Source organism: Manis pentadactyla, chromosome 2 (genome assembly GCF_030020395.1).
Source record: "Manis pentadactyla isolate mManPen7 chromosome 2, mManPen7.hap1, whole genome shotgun sequence".
NCBI lineage: Eukaryota > Metazoa > Chordata > Mammalia > Pholidota > Manidae > Manis > Manis pentadactyla.
In genome coordinates, this window is record NC_080020.1 from 91,445,842 (window position 1) to 91,464,062 (window position 18,221).

General features: G+C 36.6%; 1 protein-coding gene across 2 annotated transcripts in view; it reads left to right on the forward strand.

The window, feature by feature from the left end:
• Nucleotides 1-18,221, forward strand: part of ADAMTS6 (ADAM metallopeptidase with thrombospondin type 1 motif 6) — a 310,955-nt gene that overhangs the window by 275,817 nt on the left and 16,917 nt on the right. The window contains exons 22-23 of one of the 2 annotated variants that reach the window (XM_036887870.2): nt 9,459-9,663; nt 17,356-17,532. In XM_036887870.2, the coding sequence (XP_036743765.1) occupies nt 9,459-9,663; nt 17,356-17,532 (382 nt within the window). Of the gene's footprint in view, nt 1-9,458; nt 9,664-17,355; nt 17,533-18,221 lie in introns of those variants that run through there. The other variant, XM_036887871.2, reaches the window with a different exon arrangement.

Below are 18,221 nucleotides of genomic sequence, written 5' to 3' on the forward strand. Positions count from 1 at the left end.
TCCACAACCTCGCCAACATTTGTTGTTGTTTGTCTTTTGGATGGTGGCGATCCTTACTGGTGTGGGGTGATATCTCATTGTGGTTTTAATTTACATTTCTCTGATGACTAGCGATGTGGAGCATCTTTTCATGTGTCTGTTTTCTTCTTTGGAGAACTGTCTGTTCATCTCCTCTGCCCATTTTTTAATTGGCTTAATTGCTTTTTGTTTGTTGAGGTGGGTGAGGTCTTTATATATTTTAGATGTCAATCCTTATTGTATATGTCATTTATGAACATATTCTCCCATACTGTAGGATGCCTTTTTGTTCTATTGGTGGTGTCCTTTGCTGTACAGAAGCTTTTCATCTTGATATAGTCCCACTTGTTCATTTTTGCTTTTGTTTCCCTTGCCCGGAGAGATATGTTCATGAAGAAGTTGCTCATGTTTATGTCCAAGAGATTTTTGCCTATTTTTTTTTCTAAGAGTTTTATGGTTTCATGACTTACATTCAGGTCTTTGATCCATTTTGAATTTACTTTTGTGTATGGGGTTAGACAATGATCCAGTTTCATTCTCTTAACATGTAGCTGTCCAGTTTTGCCAACACCAGCTGTTGAAGAGGCTGTCATTTCCCCATTGTATGTCCATGGCTCCTTTATCATATATTAATTGACCATATATGTTTGGGTTAATATCTGGACTCTATTCTGTTCCACTGGTCTGTTGGTCTGTTCTTGTGCTAGTACCAAATTCTCTTAATTACTGTGGCTTTGTAGTAGAGCTTGAAGTTGGGAAGCGAAATCCCCCTTGCTTTGTTCTTCCCTCTCAGGATTGCTTTGGCTATTTGGGGTCTTTGGTGGTTCCATATGAATTTTTGAATTATTTGTTCCAGTTCATTGAAGAATGCTGTTGGTATTTTCCTAGGGATTGCATTGAATCTGTAGATTGCTTTAGGCAGGATGGCCATTTTGACAATATTAATTCTTCCTAGCCAAGAGCATGGGATGAGTTTCCATTTGTTAGTGTCCTCTTTAATTTCTCTTAGGAGTGTCTTATAGTTTTCAGGGTATAGATCTTTCACTTCCTTGGTTAGGTTTATTCCTAGGTATTTTATTCTTTTTGATGCAATTGTGAATGGAATTGTTTTCCTGATTTCTCTTTCTGCTAGTTCATCATTAGTGTATAGGAAAGCAACAGATTTCTGTATTAATTTTGTATCCTGCAACTTTGCTGAATTCAGATATTTGTTCTATTAGTTTTGGAATGGAGTATTTAGGGTTTTTTATGTATTGCTGGTGACTTTTTAAAAGCTAAAATTTAAAACTATGAGGCCTGCTGTCAGTGAGCCACCCTTTGCAGTTTCTAAGAAGAAAAAGGTTACTTGATTGAGCAAAAGGCAATGATTATGTGTGAAAAAACAAAGATGCTGAGCTGATCATGAAAATATTGATCTGTGTAGGGATTTTGCCTAATTGACAACTGCAGGACAAAACATGTGCAAGTGCCATTTCATTCTTGTTTTGGAAATCAGAGTACCCATTACCCCTTGCTTAACTAATGATTCCAGCATGAAATTGATAAGGAAAAGGGGAGTAAGCAAATGAATGTACATGTCCCAAGCTCTCTAAAACTTGAGAGGAATGTTCTGCAATGAAGTAATCCCTTTTTCTGAAATTGACTAGAGTGCAGTCCCAAAAACCTGGGCATTCCAGTAGGTAAAGAGAAGTACGGGTAAAGCAAGAATGCATTTCTTAATATTCGTTCCAACACAATAATGCTTTGTGAACTATTACTACCCAAAGTCAGTGTCTGCCTGAATATTTGAATCTTAAAGGGTCATAGTCACTACTAGTCTCTTGAAAATGTTTAGGGCAGTGGCTGCCAGGTAAGGAGAATGTGGAATCTGGAGTAATAGAAATATTTATTCTAAGACTTTTTAAATTTCACATCTTTCTTTTCAAAATCTGATCATCATGTCCATAGTAACCGCACTAGAAGGGGTAAGGATTTAATAATATGGGTAACTGTTGAACCACTATGTTGTATATTTGAAACCAACATAAGATTGTGTATCAATGATACTTTAATATAAAAAAAAGGTTTGGAAAAAATCTGATCAGCATGTAACTAATTCCTTAAAATCCAGATATGAGAATGTATAGAAATATGACCTGTGATACATATTACAAAGACAAGATATTTAATTTTTTAAGTTTTCCTCTTTTCTGAAAATTATTTTTATAAATTTAAACTAAGAGAAACTAAAAAACTATATAATACAAACTGATGCAGAAAGACCATGAGCTAATTTTGTTCTTTCTGGTGTTTCTAGTAACTTCAACAAGTTTTCATGTAATTGTGCATCTCAACCCATCAAATCCACTCCCTGACACTCAGGGTTTTAAGTATTATGTTTGGCATTTGATAAGCCATTTAAGGCATCTGACTGGGCCTGATCACACCTGTTCTATTTTGGCCTCAGCTTTTTTATTTGTTTAAGCTTAAATGCAGTTTGAATGTCCTTTGAGATTTCAATAGTTGGTCATTCCATTCAATGTATTGTGGATTTGGGTATCACACTGGAGTTTTGTGGTTTTTTTTTTTTAACAGTTTAAGGGTAATTGACATATTAGAATTAACATATATGATTAAAATTAAGTTTCCTATCTCCTTTGCTTTTGTAATTCTGGAACAAAAATTTATTAACTTTTTTGAAGTTTGGAAGTGAAAGGATAAAATTTGAAAAGATAATAAGAAAGGTAAAGAGATTATGAGAAAGAAAATTGAAACTGACTTCTTTTTTGGAAAGAGCTACAGATACATATTTAAACTATTACTCTTTATTAATCTATTTTTTCTTAATTCTCTTTTAATTTCTTCTTTAAATCCTTTGAATTCAGACTATGAACAAGGAAATCTTAATTCCTCAAAATGGCTGTCATATATATAATAAGATTCCCAGTGGACATTGGTATTATAGAGCTAAAAATCATAGAAAGACTACTAACTCAATAAGAGTTTAAATGAAAGTGGAAAAAATGTTTTTCAGATGATAATGTGATAATCATATTTGTTTTTTATAATACATATTAAAGCATGAAATTTTAAAAATTCAAATAGAAAGAAAATAAAAATACCTATGATAATATTTATAATACCACTGTTAATATTTTGATGTATATATTTCCAGTCTTTTTCTATGTCTATATAGGCATGTGCATATAACAAAACAGTATTACATTATTTATGAAGCTTAGTTCTCAGCGTATTTTGAGCATTAAATTTCTTCTACAATATTTAGTAGATGTCATTGTTTATTTCAGCTGGTTTCCCACTGTTTAACAATTTGGGCTGTGTCCTAGCTTTTGATGCCTTATGATACCACAGCATTAACCACTTTGGCTACTAAAACTCTGCTGTCTATAATTACGCACTTGTGTTAAATGAAGAGGAATACAATTTCTGGTTCAAATGGAAATACATTTTTATCTTTGAAAAATATTGTCAAATTGTTCTCCAGAAAAAATGTATGAATGTGTACTCCCACTAATAATGTATAAAAATATAATTTCCCTGAATTGAACAACACTGGGTGTTATTATTTTAAAAACAATCTTTGACTCTTTGATAGGGAAGTTGCTGTTTTATTTTGTATTTCTTGGATTGCCTATAGGGCTGAACATTAAAAACTTACATTCAGTGTCCATTTGTTTTGCTTTTTTTTTTGCTTTTCCTTTTCATGGCCTGTACCCAGTTTCTATTGAAGTGTTTATCATTTTGTTACTGATTTGTAGGAACTCTTAATGTATTAGGGATATTAACTCTTTTACCTGTGTTTCAAATTTTTTTCCTAGTTTGTCACTTATTTTCCATATTACTTATGGTGTTATGATCTATTTTTGATTTATAAAAGTTTTATATTATAAAACATATAGGGAAACTATTAAACTTTTATTTCTTTCATTGGTGTAATATTTAGGAAGGCCTTACCCACTCTAAAATTTTACTTTCAAAGTTTCTTTTTTTTTCAATGCAAGCTTTAATCTCTCTGAAATATATTTGTCTGCTTTGATGAAAGAATCTACTATTTATTTTCAAATATTGTTTTCCCAATACCATTAATTTAAAGTCCTCTAATTTTTTTTTTTAACCAGAAGTATCTTTTCAAATAATGAAATATTTCAAATGTCATTTAGTCATTTTGGAGACTTTATAAGTGAATATGGAAAATGGGAGGCAATAAGATCTATCCTTGTGTAAAGAAAATGAGAGGGGACTAGAAAGAATAGACCAAAAGGCACTGATAGAGAAATAATAATAGTGTTTATTTGGAAGACCATGAAGGGCTACAGGAAGCCTTGCTGGGAAAAATTAATGTGCTCAGAGCTGCAACTCTTTTATGACAAAGATAATAGTAGTCAAGATGGTCAGGTGCCTAGGGACAGGAAAAAACAATTCTGAGGCTTTGAGTGAAAATGGTGGGAGTCATGACATAGGCCTAAATAATTGGAAAAAGGAAAAGGGAGGAGTTGATTTTAAAGAACATGACTGACAGGAAGCTAGTGCCCCACCATGAGAAAAGGAAGTGATGCTGAGTTGTAATCCAAAGAGAAAGGCCAACAGTTCAATTTTGACTTTTCATGCTGTCTTTTAGTAGCATGAATGTTTCTACATGTGACCTCATGTGAAGAATCCTTGGATGCTGAGTATTACTTCTCTATGACACTGTGGTTTTTAAAGGTGTGAAAATCAAACAGTGGAGAACAGTAGAGAATCACATTGTGATAATACTGTGACCAATCATTAAAAAACATGCAGTATGGAAGCAACTGTGATGTGGAAGGCACCGACTTTGTGAGAAACGGTTCCATTTCCTAAGGACAGTGTAATTGGGCAGATATATATATATATAGATATAAATAACTATAGTATAAGGCAAAATATGTTAAATACCATAGCAGAGTTATAAACAAAAGTACTAAAGGATGATCGGGCTGAGGAGTGATTTTTACCCAAGGGCTTGGTTTTATTTAATGGTATCTTTTATGGTATGATGTTTAACAATTATTTTGAGTCATTGCACCTCACCCATGGACAACTATAATCTGTTTGTTTAAGTTTAGAAAAAGCTTCATCAGAGTCCTGTGTAATATTTCAAAATTTGAGACCTGGGAAGAATCATAGACATCATGTAGGCCAACTGCCATCATTTTACCAAAGAGGATGTGCTCATCTCCAGTGATGTTTTTCACATTATACCAGACATCACTGACTTTATACGTTAGAAATTAAACATCTGGTGGCACTTTAATGCTCCCAAACTTTGCTTATTTCATTGACACATTCTCAACTGCTACAATTTTAGAGATATTTATTACATTGATTTTTTTTTAATTTAAAGAAATCTCAACCATGGAATGTTTAGGGCATAAAGGCTTCTGCTTAATATTTGTCTAATTTTCCAATTAGTTGTGGAATGAACAAATTTTTAACCTACTTCATGCTTTGAAAAGTTTTCTAAAACTTTATTTTAAAACCTAGGAAAGTTCTAGTACCTTAGTAAGTAGTTAATAGGTTACACACTTGAACCTCTCTTTGAGTAAAGATGTTCTTTAAATTCTGAAGACTTAAAAAATTTTTGCTGTGTGTGGTTACAAAAAGGGTTGATAATTAGACCCTTCATTCTGGGACAAAGGCTGGACAATCTCTCTCTCTCTCTCTCTCTCTCTCTCTTCCTTCTTCCCTCTCTCCTTCTTTCCCTCTCCTTTCCCCTCTCCATCCACCTCTTTGGCAATCCAAATACCTAATATCAGTATTTGCATATGTACTGCCATTTACCTTTAAGTTAAAAAGCAAAAGTAACATTCTGTTTTTATGATGGATCCTTTCTTCAAAAATATTCTGGTTAACTTAGGCTGAGACAAAATTTTTTATACTCTCTCTTATACTCTTACCCCACTAATGTGATTTTCTGTCCTATCAATGTAGAGTTACTATAGATCAGATTACACAGATCGCACCAAGCTACTCTTATTTCAGATGCTCAAATATGAATCCTGTTAACTGTTAGCAGCAAATGGATATGAAGACATGTGAAGATGAACACAGTTGGATCACTGGGTGTTGGGAAGAGCTGAGAAAGAAACAGCCCTGGTATTGTTCACACTGTAGTGATCCTACAGCTGATACTCCCAGAGTGAATTTTTGCATGCATATTTTTACCACCAAATCTAGAGGAGTGAAAAAAAAGAAATAGGGAAAGTGTCATCAGAAGATCAGAAACATGGAGAGTGAAGATGAGGGAAGCAGTCTGTCTCAAACAGGATAGGAGAGTGGAGAAACTGAGACAAGCAGATACAGTGGTTAAGATTGCAAAACTATTTAAATAACTAGGGTATGATTTCATCTTTTCAAGAGACAGGGGAAGGATGATTTGGTGAGCAATAAAGATGCAACAGGAACTGAATGTGAGGACTAAAATCAGAGTTAAAGTCAGAAGGGATTGGGAGGGAGGTTAATACTTTTATAAATTCCAAGTTAAATGATGGAATAATACATCTATGCTAAGAGATGGTTGGTAATAAAAGAGAGGACAAAGAAGACAAGGTGGAGGTGGCCCTGACCTTGTGTAGCAAAGAACAGCAATACCTCTTGAATCACAGCTGTTACTCTTGGGCACCTGTGTTTAATTTGAAGGCCTCCATCCCTCTTACATTATGAGACCTAATGAGATCATGGCTGGAGGTGGTATGACTGAACTTTTTGTGGCTGAGTTACACACATTGCTGTTTTATCCCCTAATCTTGATGATGAAATCACTGTTGCAAATTGAATCAGAGTTTCACTATGGCTGGCATGCAAGTTATTATTCTCAGTACACATTTTCCTCTTTACCAAAAATGGTACTAACAACTTGGGATCCTGTTCATCTGTGGAAAACAAAACAGAAAGAATGTGAAAATCACTTTAAGTCTTCTTTGTAAAATGGCTTAGAAAAGAAAATATTGATGTCAGGATTAAAATTAAATTAACTTATGGTAGAAAGTTTTTAAGTTTCAAAAATATGTATTTTAGGTTTGAGAAACAGATTAATTACGATATTTTTAAATACCGATAATACAAATAATAATGGACAAAGGCCCTTGTGGCTTATTTGGCTAACAACAGAACCAACTTTAGGATACCAGTACTCTGACTCCACTTACTCGCACATGAGCGAAGCTCACAGAAATAGTGAGAAATTTGTTTTAAGCTTTGGTACTTTCCTCTCTGTGTAGTCTCCCATCTAAAAGTATGAGCATATCCACTGAGGATAGTTGCATGAATTATAATCATGGGTTGAAAAAAAGTGTCTTGTGACCTCCTGCTTGTGACCTAAATTCTACAAGTGTTAAAAATAAAATTCAGTAACAATAGCAATTGATGCCGGATCTAGTCCTGGTTCTGTCACTGCTCTCTTCATGAATTTGGAAAACCGTATTCCTAACACTGGTCTTGCTTTCTTCTATACCACAATGACTTGAATATAGAAGGCATTCAGCATATATTTATTAAGTTAAATATAATAGTATATCAGCCAGGACGTCAGTTGGAAGTATCACAACTTCAGCTAGCTTCTACACATAAGAGGCCTCATTGGCTTCCATAACCAAGCTGAGGGAAGCATAAGAACGGGCCTAGCTTGAGGAATGTCTAGAGTCAAGGACTCAGACAGCATCAGGATTCTGTAGCTCATCTGCATATTTTCAGATCAGCTAATTCAGCCTGACAGGGAGCATGGCCACCAGCAGCTCTTGTATCTTTATATGCCTTTGTGACCAGAAAGGAATGGGTCCCTTTTGCTCTAGTTGAGATAAAAAAATTCTAATGCCGAGGTTTCATTGATCTGATTTAGATCATGACTCACACCCCTTGGATCAATTAATGTGCCTAAGAGAGTGAGTCCTGTGGAAGTATCACACACACTCCAAAAAAACCTGGAAATTAGATACATATGAAAATTTATTGATGACTTTTGGGAAAAAGAGTAGCATACCTACAAATGTGAGATGTGTTCATATACAGCAGAATATTATTCAGCCATAAAAAGAAAAGAAATTCTGTCATTTGCAACAACATGGATGGATCTAGAGGGTGTTATGTTCAGTGAAATAAGCCAGGTGGGAAAGAAAAATACCAAATAACTTCACTCATTTGTGGAATATAAAAACAAAGCAAAACAGAAGGAACAAAATAGCATTAGACTCACAGACACCAAGATGGGACTAGTGGTTACCAAAGGGGAGGTGTTGGGGAGGGTTGGTGGGGAGGGAGAAGGGGATCAAGGGGCATTATGATTTGCAGTCACAATATAGGTAGGTCACTAGGATGGTAGCACAGCATGGAGAATACAATTAATGACTCTATAACATCTTACTACATTGATAGACAGTGATGGCGGTGGAGGGGGTGAGGTCTTGATAATATGGGTGAAGGTTGAACCACTGTGTTGTGTATGTGGAACCATCATAAGATTGTATATCAACGATACTTTAATTAAAAAGAAAATGTGAGACATGTTCATTTTGTTAAGGCAGTTCCATTTCTTCCCACATTTGGTGTAGAGGCTGTTTTTAGGAATGAAGGGGTCAAAGCAAGAGATAACCATGTTTTCACAGCCCTGGCTCAGGGCTCTGCCCTTGATGCAGGTTTTTAAAACTCCCATGTCTTCAGAATGGAAATCTGGGCCTGATCTGCCCCTATAAGGACAGTAAAGGCCTTCTATCTTAAGCAGAACCTGATGTTCATTTTTGGGAACCAGAAACAAATGCTTAGCTCTTTTAGTATGGTTTTAGCATTAAACCCTTGATTGTGGGAGAGACTGCTTCAATGTAATAATAAATATAGTTACAGTTTCTTGTTTGTTTTATGCCAGACACAATGTGAGAAGCTTTCAGTGGTGTGCTGAAGCCAGCTATTATTGGCTCCTGAGACCCTATTATTAGCATATCTTCTCTTTTTCATGTGCATTTTGTCAAGGTGGTATCTTGAAATTGGAGGTAGTGAGGTTATTTACACCAATCAGGACTCCTTCCCTCCATGAAGAGCCTGTTATTAATATATACATTTAACCAGCACATGACTGGGAGCTTTGTCTGTATTACCTTACTTAATCCTTGTGACAATCTCATGATAGATATTGCTACTCATTTTAAAAATTAATTTTTAAAAAAGGGGAAAAATCAGAGAGGTTAAAGATACACAGCGCCTTATGTGTTTGAACCTGGGTTCTGCCTGTGCCAGACCCCATGTTCCACTTCACAAAGCAATTGCCAGTGAGTAATCTTTTCCTTAGCAGCTCTTCCATTTGTCATTTGTCACACCAAACCACACTGAAATGGCAGCTCTTCTAGGACAAGGATGTAGTCCATTGATGAAAGTGCCTCTGGCTGCACTGAGGAAATGGTTTTCTGTGTTTCTTCCACTTCTTGCTGCAGGTGGTTCATTGGGGACTGGCTGAAGTGCAGCAAGACATGTGATGGTGGAATGCGCACAAGGGCCGTGCTCTGCATCAGGAAGATCGGGCCTTCAGAGGAGGAGACGCTGGACTCCAGTGGTTGTTTGACACACCGGCCTGTTGAAAAAGAGCCCTGCAACAGCCAGTCATGCCCCCCTCATTGGGTGGCTTTGGACTGGTCAGAAGTAAGGAAATCTGAGGCTGTATGTTGTGAGATGTCTTAACTATCAATACCAAAGCATTTAATACTAAGGATACCTGAGCATGTGAGCATCTTAGAACTTAACAAGTAAGGACTGCCTAACAGTGAATTTGGCCATATTTTATTGCAGGTTGTCAGGAAGTAAGGTTTTTTTGGGGGGGTGGGGTCAGGGAATCAGTGAGAAACTGGTGACCAACTTGATTAAAAATAAGCCTAAAGTGAACTTGAAAGAATATTACAGTGAGTACTCATGTAGGTGGTTTTTCTCCTTCTTTATTATTCTTGAGCAGGATCATAGGCTCAGAATTAGTGATACGCTATAACCTTTTTCCCAAGTAATGTTTTAGCCAATCTAAATATGAGGTGTGAATCTTTATCAATTTGTTTTCCTTTATTATATATCCATACATATTTGCTTCTATTGCCCCTGGGAAAGAAACATGGGTTAAGGCTTATAATATGCCAACGAGTAAAATTCAGATTTTATCATTTCCTCCACTTATGTGATCAGTAAGGAACACCTGACTCAGATAATGTTTTCCTGGCATACATGCATATAAAAGAACCTAAAATAATCCAGGGGCTTTAGAAAAATGGTCTTAGGAAAAATGAGGTAAGATGTGGCATTGATTCTTGACTCATCATTCTCCACATTCCCAAAAGAAGAGTCAAATCCTTTTGTAGTGCTGGTTAATGTTGAAAAGGATGAGTACCTGGCTATAGAACTAAAGGTCATTCTTCCAAGTTAGCAAAACAGGATGTATTTCCTGCTGGTAACATTGTAGTACTTTGGGTATTTCCTTTAGAGATTTTAAGTTTGTCAAAAACTAAGCAAACAAAAAACAAATTAAACATTGTCTTTAGGAACTGTGGATGTAACTTTTCCCCCTGTGACTCTTACTGCTCTAGTGGTCTTATTCTGTGAGTCATGGGAATAAAAGAGAGACTGTGTTTAAGATGGTACATGGAAATGGAGATTCTGACCAGTTGTGGTTATATATGGAAACTTAGGCAGGAATTGGGAATGTTCTCCCAAGTTTCCGGGCCATACTCCAACTTAGTAATTACAGTCTGCCTACCTAACTTTTATTTGTGTTCAATCAAATATAGAGATAATCTTGGTATTATTCACTCAGTGGTTATGGAAAACAGTATGAACTCTTCTGTTCCTTAACAGTGGGTAGATTAACTCCTAAATTCATTTGAAAGATAAGATCCATAGATATTCTACAGAGTTGTACACATGTTAGTAATTATTTTACTTGCAATTCAGTACCCAAGACCCTTTTAGAAATCCATAGTGATTGACAATGATGATGTATTTATTATTGGAAAATGGATGATTGGCTGTAACAGTTTGAGAGTTTCAGGTCTAACTGTAATTGAGTGCTTGCTAACCCCACTGGGGTAGGCACCAGGGAAAATACAAAAGAATTCTCTAAACTTGGGAAAATAAATCTCCATGAAACAACTAGAGAATAACATAAGACAGTGTTTAATAAAATGGTGGATTGTGAGGCATAAATGTACAAGTGACATAGAAATTCAGAGCTAAGGCCAGAATATCCTGGGGTAGGATCAGAAAGCTTTTTAGCTGATGGGAGTTGAACTAAGTGTTGGAGTCTAGGATATGAAGTAGGGAAGAGAATAGGGAAGCTGGAGAAGGTACTCCTCAGAGGAGAAACAACTGAACAGAAACACGGAGATCATGCTGTGAGAGCAGAGCTGAGAAAAGGGTTTGTTTTAAAGAATAAATGAAGATTGAATAGTGATAAATAGTAAGGCGGCTTGCATACAGAACTTCACACCACATCACCGTACTACAAAAAGTGGAGAAAAATAGACAAGTTTATAAGCAGAAATCCTGCCAACCATGAACACACTAAAGCTTCCTCACAAGAAGACCCGTCTCACATTGGCCTCTTGACCTACACTTTTCTGTATTGTTATATTTTTTCAAAACAACCAAATATCATCACGTTGAGAAATAATTTATGTATATCACTGTATATTTCCATTCCAAGTAACTTTTTAATGTTTTTCTCTGAATTTGACCTCATATAGGTTGTAGTTACCATACTGTTAGAATTTTGATTCTTATCTATCCAGTCTTAGAAGTTACTTGATCAAGTGGCTCTAAGAGACTTTGAGGCACTCCTGGAGGCTGCCTGAAGAACTGGGAGTAAGCTACGGGGTTTTCTGTCACATCTGCTACCTTCTTTGAGACAGCTGAGTGAAAGCACAGGGAGGAAGCAGTGCCGAGGCCACGGGCACACGTGCTGGTACTCCTGTCTAAAACACTGGTGGGTGCTGTAACCTCTCCACAGACAATGCAGGAAAGCTCTTCTGGGCAAGTGTAAGTTAAGAAATACTGCCATTACCGTCTCAAAGATTTCTAGTTGGGCACCATCTGTGCCATCATATTCACCCTTTGTTCAGGAGGAGATGTTTTTACCCCATACATTCTCCCCTGTTTATTTTCCAAAGGCGAGGGTATACTCTCACACTTCCATTTCCTTACTTTGCCAGGAAGCCCACCTCTTCCCCAAAATAAATAAAAGCAAATAGCATTAAGTGAAATAAAAGTCTGAGTGGCTTTGGATAACAGAGTGAAAATGAGGAGCCTCTTCTCCCCAGAGGAATGGAATACCTCCCACTAATGAGAAGAAGAGGTCCCCACAGAAGAGCAGGCAACCTTCAGTCCCTTTCAGTTAACACTGCAAATATTTCACACAATATTCTCCTGACACGCCCATGAAAACTCCCCTCCTTTTTCTGCCCCTTCCTTACTTCTAACCATCAGTTGTCTGAACTTTGCTAATCGCAAGGGTGAGGTTCAACTGGTGAAAACATGTTGCAGCAGGAGGAATGTACCCTTTGACCTTTTCCTTTTCTTTGCCGGGTGCTCTAATATAAAATTTCCATTGTTGCAAAGCCAGGAACCGTTTTCATTTTCCCCATCAGTGAAACCCACCCAGTGCTTATGGCAAAAGGGAAAAAAAGGCCAAATTACCTTAGTGGAAAAATGACTGTTGGGCAGCCTTTTGTGAAACTAATGAAGCCATGGCTTTCCTATTTCCTATAACCTAGCCTCAGTCTTAGGATCACGCATGCTATGTTGGACTTAAATGGTTTTCTGTCTTTGCCGTCTCTTGGCAAGGAACTCTGAAAAGCATTGCTGCATACTGTGGATGGGCGCCAGCAATCCTAAGCCATTCTTTTGATGTATCAGAATAGTTCTGTTGACTCCCACAGAGCGCCTATTGAAAATGGTGTGTTTCTTGTACTTACTCTTGGACAAATGATCACTGGCATCATACTCAGTTGACTTTATAGAACTTACATTTGGGCAGCATTACTTAAGAAGAATGGGGGTGGTGGGGAATAATGTACCTGTAAGGGACAGTACTTGGTTTTAGAAAACAATTGTGACATCACCTTGCTCACCCCTAGCTAGGTTCTACTCTGGTACTATAATTAAGTGAATTAAAGCCACCTCTCCTGGGAGAACTTCTAACTCTGAAATGTTGTTTCTGCTCTTTAAAAGTAGGAGCCAAACTGTTTTCTCTGGTGTGGTTTCAAATACATTTTTCTTGAAAATATGTTTTTGCTTCTTAATCATAGAACATTAAGCTAAAGCATGAATACATCTTTCGTAAAAATCACCTCCTATATCCCACTGAGATGAAGACAAAAAATAAATGGTCTGGTCATCTTTTAAACAATTGTGAGATACTGATTACATGGATAAAAGCAAAATAAATAGATATTTACCTGCAATAAGGAAAAAATAATTTTACTGAAGAGTGGATTGTCCACTAAAATAATATCTTCCACCCAGCTACCTAATGGTTTATTATGAGAATAAATGTAATGGATTGATATTTGTAACTATACTTTACCTTAAAAAAATGAATTTTTATTACTGAACTAGGTATTCAATTTCTAATTATTATTAATGGATTTCACTGCATAGTCAAAAAGCGTGCAGGAATACATGCTTTGTATGGGTATATACCAATGATTATTCCTGAAGAATGTGCTAAACATTCATAATTTAGTTAATTTAATTCCTATTAATCATATACATAATCATGGCTACATCTCACTTTTTTAGAATTTCTTATTTTTTTAGAAAGCTAAATAAGACAGGTTGTCAGATAAACAATTATCAGAAGGCTATAGAGAGGCAAAGGTGAAATGTAAGCTAAAGAAAGCAGAAGAAAGAAGTAAAAATAAAAACAAGCTGAGGGACATTTCTGCTTAAACATCTCTGAGCGAAGGTCAGAAGAATTTGCAGGGTAGAGTTTTACTTAGAATGAAACTGGTTTAAATGGCATTCCTGTGCCTTTACTAATTGTTTTATGAGCTATTTTAAACAATTTTATAATCGTCCTTAAGAAGTACAGTACTTGCAGAGACCAGAGATGAGATCTGGGTATAGACATGTAACGTTTGTGGCTAGGTCTGTGGGGTTCAGGGCTGTTGCGTTCATTAAATCAGAATGTGGCAGAAATGCAGTCTTCAGCCATTCTCTGTTTTGTGAATCCAGTTGGTCATCTCTCTGCAGGATGGAATATACTTGGCTTATGTATATTATGTAGTGGAGGTTTGGCTGTAATTTTTAAAAATTATTTCTTGCCTCAGCAGAAGATGTCATTATAGGTCCAGCTTGGTGTGTAACTGCACATTGTCCTACAGAGGGTTTATGTCTTCGTACATTTATTTTTCAGAGCTTTATTCTAATAGGAACCTGCTCTTTGGATTTACCTGTTCTTCTCCGTGGTTCAGTTTCCCGCCTGTAAAATGGGTCCTCATGAGTTTGCCATGAGGATTTCATAGATTCTGACAAGCATAAATAATGACTGAGAACACTGCCTGACACTTAATAACTAGTACTGCTTTCTCTTCTTATTCTTCTCCCTGTTATTATCAGTCTTATTTGTTTTGGTTTGGTTTTGGTTTCCTGGGGACTTCTCAGACACAAATGAAGGAGTTGTCTGTCCTTACATCGTCTGCCTTAATCGTAAGCAGGACTTGGATGTAGGCCTTAGGAAAAACTGCTGGATATTACTACTGTCTTCAAATAACAGCAGAAGCTTCTTGCTACTGGGAAAAGATACTAGAATAAGCAAGGGTCATATGTTCCAGGCTTTCATATACATATTTATGCTTTTAAAATGTGAAAGGGGTATGGCACAAGTGCATTTTTCAATAAATGTTCCCAATATAGAGAACTGATCATAGTCTAAAATACTAAAACTGATTCCCTATACATCCTGCATGTTTCTGCCTGTCTCCCTAAAGTCAGAAGTACCCTTCCATCCTCTTGTACTTTTCAATGCACCTTTTACTGTAACTAATTAATGCTTCTTATGTACTCTCATGACTTTGTTTTCCTGACACTAAGAGCTAAAGTGTAGGTTTCCTTCCAGCTCTAACACTTGCTATATTTTTAACCTTAAGTTGCTTAAGCTTTATTTATTGGTAATAATTCTCAAAAACACATATAAGAATAATGTATCTGAAGGTATTTTGTAGACTGTGATGCTCTATGGAATGTCAGGTAGTAGTGTTCTTATTACCAATAATAATATGAAACTTTAAGAAAGTGACAGAAATCCTCTAAGGCTTTGGCTTCTAAGCCTTAGACTAAGTGGAGGAGACTTGGTGTGAAGTCAAGAGCACAAGTGGGGCTTGAATTAGGCTACATAACTATAATAATTCATCCTACAGAGTGTATGATTGCAAAACGTGATTGAATGTCTTGGTTTCTTGAAGTATGAAGCGATAAGTTTGTTGTGAGGATTAAATGAGATAATATGTGTAGAGTACATAATGCAGAACCCAACACCCAGGAAACACCCTGGAGGAGTTAGCATCAGGCCTACCATTTAGGAGCTGCATGATGTTCTACCAACCACTTAACTCTAAGATTGTTTCCTCATTTCAAAACAGAATAATAATTGCTACCTCACAGGACTTTTGTGAGGACTATGTTGTTATAGCACTTGACACAATACTTAGCATATACTATTTTTACTAAATGTTAGCTGCTATTATTGTCAGTATTAATAGTAATAAGTCATCACATGGTGGTAGCATTAGCCTTGTATGAGGCACTGGGCTGTGAAAAGGAGTAATAACAGAGATCAGGAATTTCCTTCGTGATCTCTAAGCCCCTAACTACAGCCTGTTTTGGAGTCGTATTGGAAAGAACTGGATGTTTCCTCCTTCAAAATGCATCTTGAAGAAATTTTTTCAGAATTGGAGGAAATCGGAGCATTCTGTTACTACATTCATTGTGATGAAGAGTTTTCATGGGATCCTTGATTTTTACCTGAAAAAAAGAAAAGTTAATACTTTTCTTTCTTTCTATGACATGCACTAGGCTCAAGGGCTCCCGTGACAGAGCCACTCAGGGTGTGTACAGTGTTCATAAAACTATAGGGAATCAGTTTTAGTATTTTAGACTGTCCTGCAACCAGTACCTGTCGATTTACTTGATGGTAAATCAAAAACATCATCTTTCCCAATAAAAGATAGTATATATTTATTAGGTGTACACTCAGAGCCCTCTGCTGGGTCCTGGGTGTGGTGTACAAGGAAGAAACAGAAATGAGATAATTTTATGGAGCTTATAGTCTGGTAGGGATGAGAAGACATGTAAATACATAACTATAAAATAGGCAGATGGTGATTAGGGGCACAAGAATTTATGTATTTTTTTATGGTACTTAACCTTGTGTTCACATGTCTGCCTCCTACATAAAACCATGAGCTCCTTGAAAGTCAAGACCATCTTATTCATTCTGTTACCTCCCTTCCCCTAGTCTAGGATAGTTCCCACAGGACATCTGGGAATATTTTTTGAATGAAAAGTAATAGAAACAAGGTTTCAAAATGTTGTGGGTAAGGCCCTCAATTGATTGAGAGGGAAGACAGCTTTTAAGGAAAGGTTCAGATGTGCAGGGAAGAAAGCTGGAGGACTTTGGTCCACCACCATGTTAAGTAGGTGACTCTGCAAACAGGACGCACCAAGTAACCTGGAGAAAAGGCAAATAATAGACTGTGACACAGGATGAAGCACTTTTCCTCAGTATGAGGCACAGACTGGTCCAACTAAAGAATAGTCAAATTCATTATGTTTAACTGATGGGCAAGGAAAAGTCCAGAGACTTTTCTGGGCAATATACTTTCATCTATGACCACGTATTCTTAGCTACCACACTGTAAGGATACACAATTAAATCAACCCTAGCTTGCGTCACAAAAACAAGTTCTCATAGTCTACTTATAAGAATTCTTTTCAGAAGACTATACCCAGCAAGTAGAAACCAAGGAGTCCACATTCTGAAAATTAGCAGAATCTTATCACAGCTGAATGTGGCCAAGCATAGGGGAGAATCAAGGAATAAACCCACCCATAATAAAAGAAGAAACTAAGCTAGCCAAGAAAAGCAAACTTTGGATTTAGCTCTTCAAGACCTTAGGGAAAAGATAAAAGTGTTTCTGCTTAAAAACTTAAGGAATTTTCATGTCTGAAAGACTTTGCCTAGAATTTAGTGTGTATGTATATTCTATACCCAGACACATTTACCTAAAGAAAGACTTTCCTCAAATTTTCCACTGTCTTTAGACTGTCATTATTCATTAATATTTGTCTTATTTCCAGTGCACTCCTAAATGTGGTCTAGGATTCAAGCACCGGATTGTTCTGTGCAAGAGCAGTGACCTCTCTAAAACATTCCCAGCTGCACAATGTCCGGAGAAGAGCAAACCCCCTGTCCGTATCCGCTGCAGTCTGGGCCACTGCCCTCCCTCTCGCTGGGTGACAGGAGACTGGGGCCAGGTAAGGCAGCTGGACTACGGGCCTCTGCTGGAGCAGGTTCCTGACTGCATCCCTGTAAGGGCTTAGGAGATGAGTGACAACACAGAGAAATCTAGGTGTGAGGTGGGAGTGTGAACAATGCTCAGATAGCAGAGCCACTCATGGACACATCATCATGTTTCTCCCGCACCTACACACTTCCCACTTTGACCTACTCTTTGGTCCTAACATTTTAACTTAAAATTAACAGAGAAATAATAGTCTAGACGGTCAGACATTTGAACAAACTACCTAAACATTGGTTTCTATCCTCAACTCTCTCAACCACCTCAAGAACGAATCAGTTAACACCAATAATGTCTTCATTTTCCCACTTGCAAAATAACTCTTCTTAACCTCACAGAAAAGATGGGATATTTTAATTAGTTTGATAATATGATTCACAATCTTTGAAATATTATTAATTCTTATTCTTCAATGGATTTATCTGATGGACAGTATGAATTGGGAAGCAAGTATATAGGGCCACTGGCAAGTATTTTTATATTAGATTCATTTCTATTTTATTTTCCAATTCCTGTTTCTTCTTCCTTCTTTCTCACTTATCTTTAAATTGGGTTATCTTGCTGAAGGCCACTTGAAATCCCTAAAAACAAATTGGTATATTTGGGTAGAAGGAAAATTAAGTATTAGTCTTTTGAATTTCAAAA